This window comes from Struthio camelus, unplaced genomic scaffold, assembly GCF_040807025.1.
Source record: "Struthio camelus isolate bStrCam1 unplaced genomic scaffold, bStrCam1.hap1 HAP1_SCAFFOLD_187, whole genome shotgun sequence".
NCBI lineage: Eukaryota > Metazoa > Chordata > Aves > Struthioniformes > Struthionidae > Struthio > Struthio camelus.
In genome coordinates, this window is record NW_027182706.1 from 33,956 (window position 1) to 49,702 (window position 15,747).

Consider the following 15,747-nt stretch of genomic DNA (forward strand, 5'->3'; position numbering starts at 1 on the left):
GGCTCGGATGCCTGGGTCCCCTCCCTGCGACCTTGTAGGTGCCCGGACGCCTGGGCCCCCTCCCCGTGACCCCATAGGTGCCCGGACGCCTGGGTCCCCTCCCCGTGACCCCATAGGTGCCCGGACACCTGGGCCCCCTCCCCTGACCCTGTAGGTGCCCGGTCGCCTGGGCCCCCTCCCCTGACCCCATAGGTACCCGGACGCCTGGGCCCCCTCCCCGTGACCTTGTGGGTGCCCGGACGCCTGGGCCCCCTCCCCGTGACCTTGTGGGTGCCCGGACGCCTGGGCCCCCTCCCTGCGACCTTGTAGGTGCCCGGACGCCTGGGCCCCCTCCCCTGACCCCATAGGTGTTTGAACACCTGGGCCCCCTCCCCTGACCCCATAGGTGCCCGGACACCTGGGCCCCCTCCCCTGACCCTGTAGGTGCCCGGACACCTGGGCCCCCTCCCCTGACCCTGTAGGTGCCCGGTCGCCTGGGCCCCCTCCCCGTGACCTTGTGGGTGCCCGGACGCCTGGGCCCCCTCCCCGTGACCTTGTGGGTGCCTGAACACCTGGGCCCCCTCCCCGTGACCTTGTAGGTGCCCGGTCGCCTGGGCCCCCTCCCCGACCCCATAGGTGCCCGGACGCCTGGGCCCCCTCCCCGTGACCCCATAGGTGCCCGGACGCCTGGGCCCCCTCCCCTGACCCCATAGGTGCCCGGACGCCTGGGCCCCCTCCCCGTGACCCCGTAGGTGCCCGGACGCCTGGGCCCCCTCCCCGTGACCCCGTAGGTGCCCGGACGCCTGGGCCCCCTCCCCGTGACCCCGTAGGTGCCCGGTCACGCGCCGAGCGCCGCGGCGGGTGAGGCGGCGGAGGCGGGGGGGGGGGGAAGCAGCGCGAGCGAGGCGGCCGCCGGACGCCTGGGCCCCGCGGCGGCAGCGGTTTGGGGTGGGGGCGGGGGGGGCGCGCGGGGCGCCCCGGGGCGGCCGGCAGGCTGGAGTCGCTCAAGCGCTGGAACGGCGAGCGGGTGGCCTGGTGCGAGCGGGGGGTGCAGGTGCTGCTCACCACCGTGGGCGCCTTCGCCGCCTTCGGCCTCATGACCATCGCCATCGGCACCGACTACTGGCTCTACGCCCGCGCCTTCATCTGCAACACCAGCAACGCCTCGGGCGAGGAGGCGGCCCACCGGGACCGCCGCGACCCCGGCGGCCTCACCCACTCCGGCCTCTGGCGCATCTGCTGCCTCGAAGGTGATTTGGGGCGGGGGGGGGGGGGGGGGCTTGTCCCCTCCCGGTGACACTGTCCGGGGGAGCTGGTGGTGTCCCCGTCCCCTGTGACACTGTTGGGGGAGCTCACAGCATCCCTGTTCCCCTGTGACACTGTTGGGGGAGCTCACAGCATCCCTGTGACACTGTCTGGGGGAGCTGGCGGCGTCCCTGTGGCACTGATGGGGGAGCTGGCAGTGTCCCTGTTCCCCTGTGACACTGTTGGGGGAGCTCACAGCATCCCTGTTCCCCTGTGACACTGTTGGGGGAGCTCACAGCATCCCTGTGACATTGTCTGGGGGAGCTCACAGCATCCCTGTTCCCCTGTGACACTGTTGGGGGAGCTCACAGCATCCCCGTCCCCTGTGACACTGTTGGGGGAGCTCACAGCATCCCTGTGACATTGTCTGGGGGAGCTGGCGGCGTCCCCTGTGACACTGTTGGGGGAGCTCACAGCATCCCTGTTCCCCTGTGACACTGTTGGGGGAGCTCACAGCATCCCGGTGACATTGTCTGGGGGAGCTGGTGGTGTCCCCGTCCCCTGTGACACTGTTGGGGGAGCTCACAGCATCCCTGTTCCCCTGTGACACTGTTGGGGGAGCTCACAGCATCCCTGTGACATTGTCTGGGGGAGCTCACAGCATCCCTGTTCCCCTGTGACACTGTTGGGGGAGCTCACAGCATCCCCGTCCCCTGTGACACTGTTGGGGGAGCTCACAGCATCCCTGTGACATTGTCTGGGGGAGCTCACAGCATCCCTGTCCCCTGTGACACTGTTGGGGGAGCTCACAGCATCCCTGTTCCCCTGTGACACTGTTGGGGGAGCTCACAGCATCCCTGTGACACCGTCTGGGGGAGCTGGCGGTGTCCCCGTCCCCCATGTGACACTGTTGGGGGAGCTCACAGCATCCCTGTGACATTGTCTGGGGGAGCTCACAGCATCCCTGTCCCCTGTGACACTGTTGGGGGAGCTCACAGCATCCCTGTTCCCCTGTGACACTGTCTGGGGGAGCTGGCGGCGTCCCCGCATCACCGGGCCATGTCTCTCGGCAGGCCTCAAGCGCGGCATCTGCGTGAAGATCAACCATTTCCCCGAGGACATGGAGTACGACCACGACAGCGCCGAGTACCTGCTCCGTGAGTCGCCCCGGCAACCGCCTGGCGTCGCCCCGGCAATGCCCTGGCAACCGTCGTGGCGTCGCCCTGGCAACTGCCCTGGCAGCCGCCCCGGCAATGCCCTGGCAACCGTCGTGGCGTCACCCTGGCAACTGCCCTGGCAACCGCCCCGGCAATGCCCTGGCAACAACCCCGGCATCATCCCGGCAACTGCCCTCGTGATGCCCTGGTGTTACCACGGCAACCACCCCAGAGACCGCCCTGGCGTCGCCCTGGTGTTACCACGGCAACCACCCCAGCAACCGCCCTGGCGTCGCCCTGGTGTTACCACGGCGACCACCCCAGCGACCGCCCTGGCATTGCCCTGGCATCGCCCCAGCAACCGTCTTGGCATTGCCGTGGCGTTGCCCTGGCAACCGCCCCGGCGTTGCCCTGGTGTCCCCCTGGCAACCGCCCTGGCAACCATCCTGGCGTTTCCCTGGCCGTGTCCCGCCCACGGCAACTGTTTTTGGCCACGCCCCCCCAGCAGCTGGGTTCCCATGGAAACCCCCTCCCATAGCAACCGGGAGCACTTGGGTCTCCTAGCAACGGGGATGCCGCAGCAACTCCCCTCCCTTAGCGACGGGGCTGTCGGGGGGGGGGGGGGTTGGTGTTCTGCCTTCTGATTGGCCGCTGGCCTCAGAGCAGTCAGCTGCCCTGTGTTCTGATTGGCTGGTGGTACCGAGAGTCTCTTGACCTGGCGACGCTGCGCTCTGATTGGCTGCTCCCCCCCCCCATCCAGATTCTCCCTTCTGATTGGTCACCGGTCTCAGAACAGCAGGGGCCTCCATGTTCTGATTGGTTCCTGACCTCTGATTGGCTTCTTCTCATTGGTTCTCAGCCTCAAGGACCCTTTCATCTGATTGGCCAGCGGGCAGGCTGACAGATTCCCCCCCCCCCCCGGGCTGGTGGGCCCTGATTGGCCGCAGCTCGGGGGACTCCCATTGGCTGTTGGGCTGATGGATCCCCCTGGGACTGGTGGGCTGTGATTGGCTGCGGCTCTGGGGAGCTCCCATTGGCCGCCGGCCGACGGATCCGCTCCACGGGGGTGGCGCAGGCCCTGATTGGCCGCGTGGCCCCGGCCGGGCTCCCATTGGCCGCCGGCTGACGGATCCACACCGCGGGGGGGTGGCGCAGGCCCTGATTGGCCGCGCGGCCCCGGCCGGGCTCCCATTGGCCGCCAGCTGACGGATCCGCTCCGCGGGGGGGTGGCGCGGGCCCTGATTGGCCGCGCGGCCCCGGCCGGGCTCCCATTGGCCGCCGGCTGACGGATCCGCTCCGCGGGGGTGGCGCAGGCCCTGATTGGCCGCGCGGCCCCGGCCGGGCTCCCATTGGCCGCCGGCTGACGGATCCGCTCCGCGGGGGGGTGGCGCGGGCCCTGATTGGCCGCGCGGCCCCGGCCGGGCTCCCATTGGCCGCCGGCTGACGGATCCGCTCCGCAGGGGTCGTCCGGGCCTCCAGCATCTTCCCCATCCTCAGCGCCATCCTGCTGCTCCTCGGCGGCTTCTGCGTCGCCGCCAGCCGCGTCTACAAGTCCAAGCGCAACATTATCCTGGGCGCCGGCATCCTCTTCGTGGCCGCCGGTGAGCGGGATCCCGGCGGGATCCACTGGAGCGGGGCGGGGGGGGACGTGGGGGTCCCCCCAGCCCACGGGGGTCCTTTTTGGGGGGGGGGACAGCATGGGGGGGTGGTCACCTGAACCCCAGGGGGAGACACGGGGATCCCCCGATCCGGGGAGGTTCCCACGGTGACACGGGGATCCCCCGATCCCAGGAGGATCCCAAGGTGACACGGGGATCCCCCGATCCGGGGAGGTTCCCAAGGTGATGCAGGGATCCCTTGATCCCAGGAGGATCCGGGGGGGCACGGGGATCCCCTGATCCCAGGAGGATCCGGGGGGGGCACGGGGATCCCCCGATCCCAGGAGGATCCAGGGGGGCACAGGGATCCCCTGATCCAGGGTGGATCCCAAGGTGATGCAGGGATCCCTGATCCCAGGAGGATCCGGGGGGGGCACGGGGATCCCCTGATCCCAGGAGTATCCCAAGGTGACGCAGGGATCCCTGATCCCAGGAGGATCTGGGGGGGCACAGGGGTCCCTGATCCCAGGAGGATCCCAAGGTGACACGGGGATCCCCCGATCCCAGGAGGATCCCACGGGGATCCCTGATCCCAGGAGGATCCGGGGGGGCACAGGGGTCCCTGATCCCAGGAGGATCCCAAGGTGACACGGGGATCCCCCGATCCCAGGAGGATCCCACGGGGATCCCCGATCCCGGGAGGATCCGGGGGGGCACAAGGATCCCCCGATCCCAGGAGGATCCCACGGGGATCCCCGATCCCGGGAGGATCCGGGGGGGCACAGGGATCCCCGATCCCAGGAGGATGTGGGGGGGGATGTGGGAATCTGTCCCTCAATAGGCTCTGTCCCCCCCCGCCACCCCCGTGTCCCCCGTGTCCCCTGCCCGTCCCGTGTCTCTGTCCATCCCTGTCCACGTCCCCTGCCCGTGTGCCCTGTCCCATCTGTCCCTGTCCACGTCCCCTGCCCGTGTGCCCTGTCCCATCTGTCCCTGTCCTGTGTCCCCTGTCCGTGTCCCCGTGTCCCTCCCCCTGTCCCCTGTCTGTCCTGTGTCCCCTGTCCGTGTCCCCGTGTCCCTCCCCCTGTCCCCATCTGTCCCTGTCCTGTGTCCCCTGTCCCTGTCCCATCTGTCCCTGTCCTGTGTCCCCTGTCCCCGTCCCCGTGTCCCTCCCCCTGTCCCATCTGTCCCTGCCCTGTGTCCCCTGTCCCCGTCCCCGTGTCCCTCCCCCTGTCCCCATCTGTCCCTGTCCTGTGTCCCCTGTCCCTGTCCCATCTGTCCCTGCCCTGTGTCCCCTGTCCCCGTCCCCGTGTCCCTCCCCCTGTCCCATCTGTCCCTGCCCTGTGTCCCCTGTCCCCGTCCCCGTGTCCCTTCCCCTGTCCCCTGTCTGTCCCTGTCCTGTGTCCCCTGTCCGTGTCCCCGTGTCCCTCCCCCTGTCCCCTGTCTGTCCTTGACCTGCGTCCCCTGCCCTTGTCCCCTGCCCTTGTCCCCTGCCCATCCCTGTCCTGTGTCCCCTGCTTGTCCCCATCCCTGTCCCCTGTCCATCCCTGTCCCGTGTCCCCGTCTGTGTCCCCTGCCCATGTCCCCGTCTGTCCTTGTCCTGTGTCCCCATCCCTGTCCCCTGTCCATCCCTGTCCCCTGTCCATCCCTGTCCCGTGTCCCCTGTCCCGTGTCCCCTGTCCCGTGTCCCCCGTGTCCCCTGTCCATCCCTGTCCCGTGTCCCCCATGTCCCCTGTCCATCCCTGTCCCCTGTCCATCCCTGTCCTGTGTCCCGTGTCCCCCGTGTCCCCTGTCCATCCCTGTCCATCCCTGTCCCGTGTCCCCCGTGTCCCCTCTCCATCCCTGTCCATCCCTGTCCCGTGTCCACCCCGTCCCCTGTCCATCCCTGTCCTGTGTCCCCTGTCCATCCCTGTCCCCTGTCCATCCCTGTCCCCTGTCCCGTCCATCCCTGTCCCGTGTCCCCTGTCCATCTCTGTCCATCCCTGTGCCATGTCCCCTATCCATCCCTGTCCCGTGTCTCCCGTGTCCCTTGTCCATCCCTGTCCATCCCTGTCCCCTGTCCATCCCTGTCCATCCCTGTCCCCTGTCCATCCCTGTCCATCCCTGTCCCGTGTCCCCTATCCATCCCTGTCCCGTGTCTCCCGTGTCCCTTGTCCATCCCTGTCCATCCCTGTCCCGTGTCCCCTGTCCATCCCTGTCCTGTGTCCCCTGTGTCCCTTGTCCATCCCTGTCCATCCCCGTCCATCCCTGTCCCGTGTCCCCCGTGTCCCTCGTGTCCCCCGTCCATCCCTGTCCCGTGTCTCCCGTGTCCCTTGTCCATCCCTGTCCATCCCTGTCCCCTGTCCATCCCTGTCCATCCCTGTCCCGTGTCCCCTGTCCATCCCTGTCCTGTGTCCCCTGTGTCCCTTGTCCATCCCTATCCATCCCCGTCCATCCCTGTCCCGTGTCCCCCGTGTCCCTCGTCCATCCCTGTCCCCCGTGTCCCCCGTGTCCCCCCCGTCCCCGCAGGGCTGAGCAACATCATCGGGGTGATCGTGTACATCTCGGCCAACGCGGGCGACCCGGGCACCAAGCGGGACGAGGACAAGAAGAGCCACTACTCCTACGGCTGGTCCTTCTACTTCGGCGGCCTCTCCTTCATCCTGGCCGAGGTCATCGGCGTCCTGGCCGTCAACATCTACATCGAGAAGAGCCGCGAGGCCCACGGCAAGAGCCGGCCGCCGGCGCTGGGGACGGCGGGGGGGGCGGCGGCGGCGGCGGCGGGGGGGGGAGCGGCCCCGCGCGGCCCCCCCGGCCCCCGGCTGCGCGCCCGGCGCCGCTCGCGCTCCGGCTCGCGCTCCAGCGAACCGGGTCGCTCGCGGGACGCCTCGCCGCCGGCCAAGGGGGGGCCGGGGGGGGGGGTGGCGGCCGCCGCCGCCGCCGTCCCCCCCCCCCAGCTGCCGGCCGACATCTCCATGTACACGCTGTCGCGGGAGGCGGCGGCGGGGGGGGGCGGCGGCGGGGGGGGCGGCGGCGGCGGCGGTGGTGGGGGGGGGGCTTACGGCGAGGGCGGCCCCCCCGGCACCCCCGGCCCCCCCTTCCTGCAGCTGCACAACGCTTTCGGCAAGGAGCCCGGCGGCCCCGACGGCGCCTCCGCCACCGGCACCCTCAACCGCAAGACCACCCCCGTCTAGGCGGCCCTGCCCCCCCCGCCTCCCCCTCCTCTGCCTCCTCCTCCTCTTCCTCGCCCCCCTCCGCCTCCCCCTGCCTCCCCCTCCTCTTCCTCCTCCTCCTCTTCCTCGCCCCCCTGCCTCCCCCTGCCTCCCCCTGCCTCCCCCTCCTCTTCCTCACCCCCCTCTGCCTCCCCCTCCTCTTCCTCCTCCTCCTCTTCCTCACCCCCCTGCCTCCCCCTGCCTCCCCCTGCCTCCCCCTCCTCTTCCTCGCCCCCCTCTGCCTCCCCCTCCTCTTCCTCCTCCTCCTCTTCCTCGCCCCCCTCCGCCTCCCCCTGCCTCCTCCTCCTCTTCCTCCTCCTCCTCTTCCTCGCCCCCCTCCGCCTCCCCCTGCCCCCCTCTGGCTCCCCCTGCCCTCCTCTTCCTCGCCCCCCCCGCCTCCCCCTGCCTCCCCCTCCTCTTCCTCCTCCTCCTCTTCCTCGCCCCCCCCGCCTCCCCCTGCCTCCCCCTGCCTCCTCCTCCTCTTCCTCGCCCCCCTCCGCCTCCCCCTGCCCCCCTCTGGCTCCCCCTGCCCTCCTCTTCCTCGCCCTCCTCTTCCTCGCCCTCCTCTTCCTCGCCCCCCTCTGCCTCCCCCTGCCCTCCTCTTCCTCCTCCTCCTCTTCCTCGCCCTCCTCTTCCTCACCCCCCTCTGCCTGCCCCTGCCCTCCTCTTCCTCCTCCTCCTCTTCCTCGCCCCCCTGCCTCCCCCTGCCCCCCTCTGGCTCCCCCTGCCCTCCTCTGCCTCCTCCTCCTCTTCCTCGCCCTCCTCTGCCTCACCCCCCTCTGCCTCCCCCTGCCCTCCTCTTCCTCCTCCTCCTCTTCCTCACCTTCCTCTTCCCCCCCTGCACCCACTCTTCCTCGCCCTCCTCTTCCTCCTCCTCCTCTGCCTCCCCCTGCCCTCCTGCCTCCCCCTGCCCTCCTCTACCTCGCCCTCCTCTGCCTCCTCCTCCTCTTCCTCACCTTCCTCTTCCTCCCCTGCACCCACTCTTCCTCCTCCTCCTCTTCCTCCTCCTCCTCTTCCTCCTCCTCCTCTTCCTCCTCTTCCTCACCTTCCTCTTCCTCACCTTCCTCTTCCTCACCTTCCTCTTCCTCACCTTCCTCTTCCTCACCCTCCTCTTCCTCCCCTGCACCCACTCTTCCTCCTCCTCCTCTTCCTCACCCTCCTCTGCCTCCCCCCCGCCCTTCCTCGCCTTCCTCGCCTTCCTCTTCCTCGCCTTCCTCTTCCTCAGCCTCCTCTGCCTCCCCCCACTGCCCTTCCTCACCCTCCTCTTCCTCCCCTGCACCACTCTTCCTCCTCCTCCTCTTCCTCGCCCTCCTCCTCCTCGTCCTCCTGTTCCTCCCCTGCACCCGCCTTTCCCTGCCCTCCTGCTCCTCCTCCTCCTCTCCTGCCCTTCCTCCCCCTCCTCTTCCTCCCCCCCACACCTGCTCTTCCTCCTCCTCCCACTCGCCCACCCTTCCTCACCGTCCTCCTCCTCCTCCTCTCCTGTCCTTCCTCCTCCTCCTCCTCCCCCTCCTCCTCTCCTGTCCTTCCTCCTCCTCCTCCTCCTCCTCCTCCTCGTCTTCCTCCCCCTCCTCCTCTCCTGTCCTTCCTCCTCCTCCTCCTCCCCCTCCTCCTCTCCTGTCCTTCCTCCTCCCCCTCCTCCTCCTCCTCCTCTCCTGTCCTTCCTCCTCCTCCTCCTCCCCCTCCTCCTCTCCTGTCCTTCCTCCTCCTCCTCCTCCTCCTCCTCCTCTCCTGTCCTTCCTCCCCGCTCCTCCTCCTCCTCCTCCTCCTCCTTCTCCTCCTCTCCTGTCCTTCCTCCCCGCTCCTCCTCCTCCTCGCCCCCCCCTTCCCGCGGGCGGGAAGGCCTCCAGGCCGGGCCGGGGGCTTGGGGTCCCCCGCGGGGACTGGGGCGTCTTCCGGAAACGGGGGGGGGGGTGTCGGGGCTCCCCCTGCTTTTACAGCCCCCCCCGGATCCATCAAGGGCTAATCTCTGTGCCAGCTCCCAGCCCCCCCACCCCCGGGGCCCCGGAAACCGCCGTCTCTTGTGGGGGGGGCCCTGAAACCGCCAGCTCTCTGGGGGGGGCTCCCCCAAGACCGCTGTCTCTTGAGGGGGGAGCCCGAAACCACCAGCTCTTTGGGGGCTCCCCTAAAACTGCTGTCTCGTTGGGGGGGTTCCAGAAACTGCCGTCTCTTTGGGAGCTCCCCCAAAACCGATGTCTCTATGGGGGGAGCCCTGAAACCATCATCTCTTTTGGGAGGCCCCGAAACCACCATCTCTTTGGAGGTACTTCCCAAAACTACTGTTTGGGCCTCCCCAAAACGGCTATCTCTTTGAGGGGGTCTCGAAACCGCTGTCTCTGTGGGAGCCCCCGCAAAAACCATCATCTCTTTGGGGGAGCCCCCAAACTGCTACTTTCTTTGGAGGGGTCCTGAAACTGCTGTCTCTTTTGGGGGAGCCCCGAAACTGCTTCTTTCTTTGGGTGCCCTGCCAAACGTCTGTCTCCTTTGGGGGAGCCCCAAAACCGCTTCTTTCTTTGGGGGAGCCCTGAAACCGCCATCTCTTTGGGCCTCCCCCCCGAAAACTGCTGTCTCTTTAGGGGAGCCCCAAATCTGCTTCTTTACTTGGGAGGATCCCCCAAAACCGCTGTGTCTTTGGGGGAGCCCTGAAACCGCTGTCTCTTTGGGGCCTCCCTGAAACCGCTTCTTTCTCCGGTGGGGGGGTCCCTCGTGACCGCCCCTTGCACAGCCCGGGGGGCCCCCGTGCCTTAGGGGGGGCCCGGCCAGGGGCTTGGTTGTGGGGGGGGGGGTGGACCCATGGGACCCCCCCCCTCCCCGGGATCCCCCGGCGGCACCCAGTCCCCCGGGCAGGATCGCACCAGTATCGCCCAGTTCCTTCCGCAGTGCCAAACCAGTGGCGCCCAGTTCGCCCAGTGCCGCAGGGGGTGGTTGGGGGGAGGGGCTGGGATCGTTGGGAGCCCCTTCCCCCCCCCTCCAGGACGTGCAGCGCCGGGCGCCCCGCAGGCCCCGCCCCTCTGTACAGCCCCGCCCCTCGGCCAGGCCCCGCCCCCTGCCGGGCGCCGGGCGCGGCCGGGCTCCGCCCCCTTGCATGGATTTTTACTGGGTTTCGCTCTTTAAAATAAAATAAAACCTCTGGAAACGGCCGAGGGGGCACGAGGGGACGTGGGGGGACACGGGGGGGACACGGGGGGACACGGGGGGACACGGGGGGGACATGGGGGTCACGGGGGGGACATGGGGGTCTCGGAGGGGCACGAGGGGACGTGGGGGGACACGGGGGGGACACGGGGGTCACGGGGGGGACATGGGGGTCTCAGAGGGGCACGAGGGGACGTGGGGGGACATGGGGAGACACGGGGGTCACGGGTGGACACGGGGGCAACGGGGGGGACATGGGGGTCTCGGAGGGGCACGAGGGGACGTGGGGGGACATAAGGGGGACACGGGGGGACACGGGGGTCACGGGGGGGACATGGGGGTCACGGAGGGGACATGGGGGTCTCGGAGGGGCTCGAGGGGACACGGGGGGACATGAGGGGACACGGGGCGACATGAGGGGACACGGAGGGGCACGAGGGGACGGGGGACACGGGGGGACATGGGGGTCACGGGGGGACATGGGGGTCTCGGAGGGGCACGAGGGGACACGGGGGGACATGAGGGGACACGGGGGGACATGGGGGTCACGGAGGGGCACAAGGGGACACGGGGGGACATGAGGGGACACGGGGGGACATGGGGGTCACGGAGGGGCATGAGGGGACACGGGGGGACATGGGGGTCTCGGAGGGGCACGAGGGGACACGGGAGGGACACGAGGAGACAAGAAGGGACATGGGGACACGGGGGGACGTGGGGGGCACAGGGGGACCCAGGTGCTGCAGGTCGCCGTGGGGCCGGGGCCGTGGGTCGCCGTGGGGCTGGTTGCTGTGGGGCTGGGTGCTGTGTATCGCCGTGGGGCCGGGTGCTGCGGGTCACCGTGGGGCCGAGGCCGTGGGTCGCCGTGGGGCTGGTTGCTGTGGGGCTGGGTGCTGTGTATCGCCGTGGGGCCGGGTGCTGCGGGTCACCGTGGGGCCGAGGCCGTGGGTCGCCGTGGGGCTGGGGGCTGTGGGGCCGAGGCCGTGGGTTGCCGTGGGGCTGGGGGCTGTGGGGCCAGGTGCTGCGGGTCACTGTGGGGCCAGGGCCGGGGCGGTGGGTCGCAGCCCCACGCCCTCCCCGGAGTCGCCCTGCTCCTGCTGCGGGAGCCCCACGGGCGAGGCGAGCGCGGCCCCACGGCGCCCCACGGCCCTGCCTGGCCCCCGCCGTGGGGCCGGGCCGTTGCCATGGCTGCCGCGGCCCTTAGCAACGGCCGCAGCCCCCCCCGCCCCTTTGGGCCAAGCCGCTCTGCTACTGGCCCTTCACCCCGCCTGTCAGGGTAGGAGGCGGGGTTACGTGGCTCCCGGCTTTCTATTGGTTGTTCTCGGTGCCACTGTGCTCCGAGGACGGGCTCAGGGGCGGTACCGATCGCTGATTGGCCCGTCACCCCAGCCGGGGCAGTTCCGCCTGCCCATCCGAGCGTGCGGGGGGAGGGAGCGGAGGGCTACGTCGGCGGCGTGCGCGCTGATTGGCCGCCCGGGCCGCCCCTCAGGAGCGCTGCCGGCTGAGGCCGCTCATTGGCCGCGGCGCTGCGTCAAGGGGCGTGGCCTGCGCTGAGCGCAAGCTCCTATTGGCTGTGGGAGGGAGGGGGTGGGACGAGGCGCCGCGCGCCGCGCTGGGCCGGGCGCCGCCGCAGCCGGAGGGCGGAGGAGACGAGAGAGGAGCGGACGGAGCAGCCCCCCGCGCGGGCCGCGGCGGTCGCCATGGAGGACGGTGTCTATGGTAGGGCGCGGGGAGGAGGGGGGGGAGGTGGGGGCGCGGGCGGTTCCATTCGCGGGGCGCGTGGGGGGGCGGGCGGGGCCAGCGCGGCCCATAAAAGGGCAGGGGCGGGGCCGAACCATTTCCCCTGCCGGGGGGGGAGGAGGGAGTGCTGCAAGCCCCGCCCCTTGGCGAGCTTAGCCCCGCCCCGAGGACGACTGGGAGGAGCCTAAAGGAGGGGGGCGGGGCCTCGAAGGAGGGGAGCTGAGAGGGGGGTCGGGGGCGTGGCTTTAGGGCAAGGGGGCGTGGCTTTAGGGCAAGGGGCGTGGCTTTAGGGCAAGGGGGCGTGGCTCCAAGTGCAGGGTGTGGTCCAGAGGGTGGGGGTGTGTCTGGCGAGGGGGTGGGGCTCAAGAGGAGGGGCGTGGCCAGTTGGGGGCTCTAGGGGGCGTGGCTATGGATAAGGGGCGTGGCTATGGATAAGGGGCGTGGCCACACGGGAGGGGGCGTGGCCACATGGGAGAAGGGCTCAGAGAAGGGGCTGTGGCTCCCAGGTGGTGGTGGTGGGGGGGGTTTGACAGGGGGCGGGGCTGTGGGGGAGGGGGCGTGGCCTCCCCCACGTGGCCCCGCCCCCAGTGCCCCCGGACCTGAGCGCGGAGGAGCGGCGGGAGCTGGAGAACATCCGGCGGCGGAAGCAGGAGCTGCTGGTGGAGATCCAGCGGCTGCGCGACGAGCTCAGCGAGGCCATGAGCGAGGTCGAGGGGCTCGAGGCCAACGAGGGCAGGTGGGCGCCCCCCCCGGGGCCCCCCAAATACCCCCCAGCACCTCTTGGGGCCCCTAAATGCCCCCCTAGGGCCCCTAAATGCCCCCCAGGACCCACCACTACGTTCTGGAGCCTCCAAATATCTCCTAGAGCCCCCAAATATCCCTCAAGACCCCCCCCAGGGCCCCCCAAGTACCCCCCAAATACCCCCCATGGCCCCCAAATACCCTCCAGGACCCCCCAGGGCCCCCAAATACCCCCCTAGGGCCCCCAAATACCTCCCGGGACCCACCACTACGCTCTGGGGCCTGCAAATACCCCCTAGAGCCCCCAAATACCCCCTCAACACCCCCCCCAGGGCCCCCAAAGGCCACCCAGGACCCCCCCAGGGCCCCCAAATACCCCCTCAAGACCCCCTGGGACCCCCAATACGCTCTGAGGCCTCCAAATACCCCCTAGAGCCCCCAAATATCCCCTCAAGACCCCCCCGGGGCCCCCAAATAGCCCCCCCAGGACCCACCAATAAGCTCTGGGGCCTCCAAATACTCCCTCAAGACCCTCCCAGTCCCCCTAAATACCCCCCTAGGACTCCCCAGGGCCCACCAATACCCCCTAGGACCTCCCAAATACCCCCCAGGGCCCCCAGATACTCCCCTAAGACCCCCCAGTACGCCCTAGGGCCCTCCAGTACCCTCTGGGGCCCCTCAAGTACCCCCCAGAGCCCGCAAATACCCCCCCCAGGACCCCCTGGGGCCCACCAATACCCCCCGGAGCCCCCAAATACCCCCTCAGGCCCCCCTGGGGCCCACCAATACCCCCCGGAGCCCCCAAATACCCCCTCAGGCCCCCCTGGGGCCCACCAATACCCCCCGGAGCCCCCAAATACCCCCCAGGATTGCCCCTGCTGTCCCCCAGGACTTGGCGACTCCCCCCAAGCCCTCCTACAACCCCCAAATATTCCTCTGGGGCCCCCCAGTACCCCCTATGGCCTCCCAAATACCCCTTGGGGCCGTCTCAGCTGTCCTGCAGGGCCTAGGGACCCCCCAAAGCCCCCTCAGGGACCCCAAATACCCCCCAGGGCCCGGGGGCCCCCCCCGATCCTGGTGTTCCCCCCCCCCAGTAAAACCTTGCAGAGGAACCGCAAGATGGGGATGGGCCGCAAGAAGTTCAACATGGACCCCAAAAAGGTAGGGGGGCTGCCCGGACGCCTGGGCCCCTCGGAGGGGTGGAGTGTGTGTGTGGGGGGGCCGCCCGGACGCCTGGGCCCCTCGGAGGGGTGGAGTGTGTGTGTGTGTGTGTGGGGGGGCTGCCCAGACGCCTGGGCCCCTCGGAGGAGTGGAGTTGGGGGAGATGCCCAGACGCCTGGGCCCCTCGGAGGGGTGGAGTGGGGGGGGGGCTGCCCGGACGCCTGGGGCCCCTCGGAGGGGTGGAGTTGGGGGGGGGGGGCTGCCCGGACGCCTGGGCCCCTCGGAGGGGTGGAGTGTTGGGGGGGGGCTGCCCGGACGCCTGGGCCCCTCGGAGGGGTGGAGTGGGGGGGGGGCTGCCCGGACGCCTGGGCCCCTCGGAGGGGTGGAGTTGGGGGGGGGGGCTGCCCGGATGCCTGGGCCCCTCGGAGGGGTGGAGTTGGGGGGGGGGCTGCCCGGACGCCTGGGCCCCTCTGAGGCGGCGCCCGCAGGGCATCCAGTTCCTGGTGGAGCAGGAGCTGCTGCGGCCCACGGCCGAGGACATCGCCCGCTTCCTCTACAAGGGCGAAGGCCTCAACAAGACGGCCATCGGCGACTACCTGGGCGAGCGGTGGGGGCGGGGCCTGGGCCGGGGGGCGGGGCCTGGGCCGGGGGGCGGGGCCTGGGCCGGCAGGGCGGGGCTTGGGAGCAGCGGGGTGGGCACTTGGTGCATGGTGGGAGGGGCTATGGAAGGGGTGGGCGGGGCCTGAGGTGAAGGGGCGGGGCCTGGGGTGAAGGGGTGGGGCTTGGGGGTGGGCGGGGCCTGGTGGGTGCAGCAGGAGTGTGGGGGGGTGTTGGGTGATTGACACGTCAGCGGGTGCTGATGTAAGGGAGTGGGTGGGGCTTGGGGTGGGGGGCGGGGCCTGGGAGGTGATAGGGTGGGGTGTGATTGACAGGTCTAGAAGGGTTGCATTGGGGAGTGGGCGGGGCTTGAGGAGTGGGGGCGGGGCTTGCATTGGGGGCGGGGTGCTTGATGATTGACAAGTCAGGCATCATATTGGGAGAGTGGGTGGAGCTTTAGGGGGTTGGGGGCGGGGCCTGGATGGAGGAGGTGGGGCATGGAGAGGGGGCGGGGCCTGGGGCAGTGGTGGGCGGGGCCTGGAGGCAGCAGGGCGGGTGCTGGGTGACTGACAGCTCTAGGGGTGTATTGGGGGGAGGGGGCGGGGCTGGCGGGCGTGAGGGGCGGGGCGTGGGTGGGGGGCGGGGCCCGGGCGGGTGATTGACGGGCCGGGGCCCGGCAGGGAGGAGTTCAACATCGGGGGTGCTGCACGCCTTCGTGGACCTGCACGAGTTCACCGACCTCAACCTGGTGCAGGCGCTGCGGTGAGCCGCCGGCGGGGGGGTCGGGGGGTCTGGGGGGGTGTCTGGGGGTCTGGGGGGGTCCTGGGGGGGGTATCTGGGGGGTCCTGGGGGGGAATCTAGGAGCCTGGGGGGGGTATCTGAGGGTCTGGGGGCTCCTGGGGGGTATCGGGGGTCCTGGGGGGGTATCTGGGGTCTGGGGGGTCCTGGGGGGGTGTCTGGGGGTCTGGGGGGGTCCTGGGGGGGGTATCTGGGGGTGTCTGGGGGGGTCCTGGGAGGGTATCTGGGGGGTCCTGGGAGGTATCTGAGGTCTGGGGGCTCCTGGGGGGGTATCGGGGGTCTGGGGGTCCCTGGGGGGGTATCTGAGGGTCTGGGGGGAATCTGAGGGTCTGGGGGGGTTCTGGGGGGGGTGTCTGGGGTCTGGGGGGGGTCTGGGGGGTCCTGGGGGGGTGCTGGTCTGGGGGGTCCTGG

General features: G+C 70.3%; 1 protein-coding gene and 1 pseudogene across 1 annotated transcript; both read left to right on the forward strand.

Moving 5' to 3' along the window:
• Window positions 1-967: 967 nt before the first annotated feature.
• On the forward strand, window positions 968-7,149 carry CACNG8 (calcium voltage-gated channel auxiliary subunit gamma 8). Its single transcript, XM_068929453.1, has 4 exons — window positions 968-1,229; window positions 2,298-2,381; window positions 3,842-3,982; window positions 6,485-7,149. Exons 1-4 carry the CDS (start codon window positions 1,076-1,078, stop codon window positions 7,147-7,149), a joined length of 1,044 nt encoding a protein of 347 aa, XP_068785554.1. The 5' UTR covers window positions 968-1,075.
• Window positions 7,150-11,551: 4,402 nt separating this feature from the next.
• LOC138065238 (cytohesin-2-like) lies at window positions 11,552-15,304 on the forward strand (annotated as a pseudogene).
• The last annotated feature ends 443 nt before the right edge of the window (window positions 15,305-15,747 follow it).

Excerpts from the sequence above, each read along its gene's own strand:
- CACNG8 (XM_068929453.1), top strand. The coding sequence starts at position 1,076 with ATGACCATCGCCATCGGCACCGACTACTGGCTCTACGCCCGCGCCTTC. Across the intron at positions 1,230-2,297 it reads GCGCATCTGCTGCCTCGAAG|GCCTCAAGCGCGGCATCTGC; the intron begins GTGATTTGGGGC and ends GTCTCTCGGCAG. Across the intron at positions 2,382-3,841 it reads CAGCGCCGAGTACCTGCTCC|GGGTCGTCCGGGCCTCCAGC; the intron begins GTGAGTCGCCCC and ends TCCGCTCCGCAG.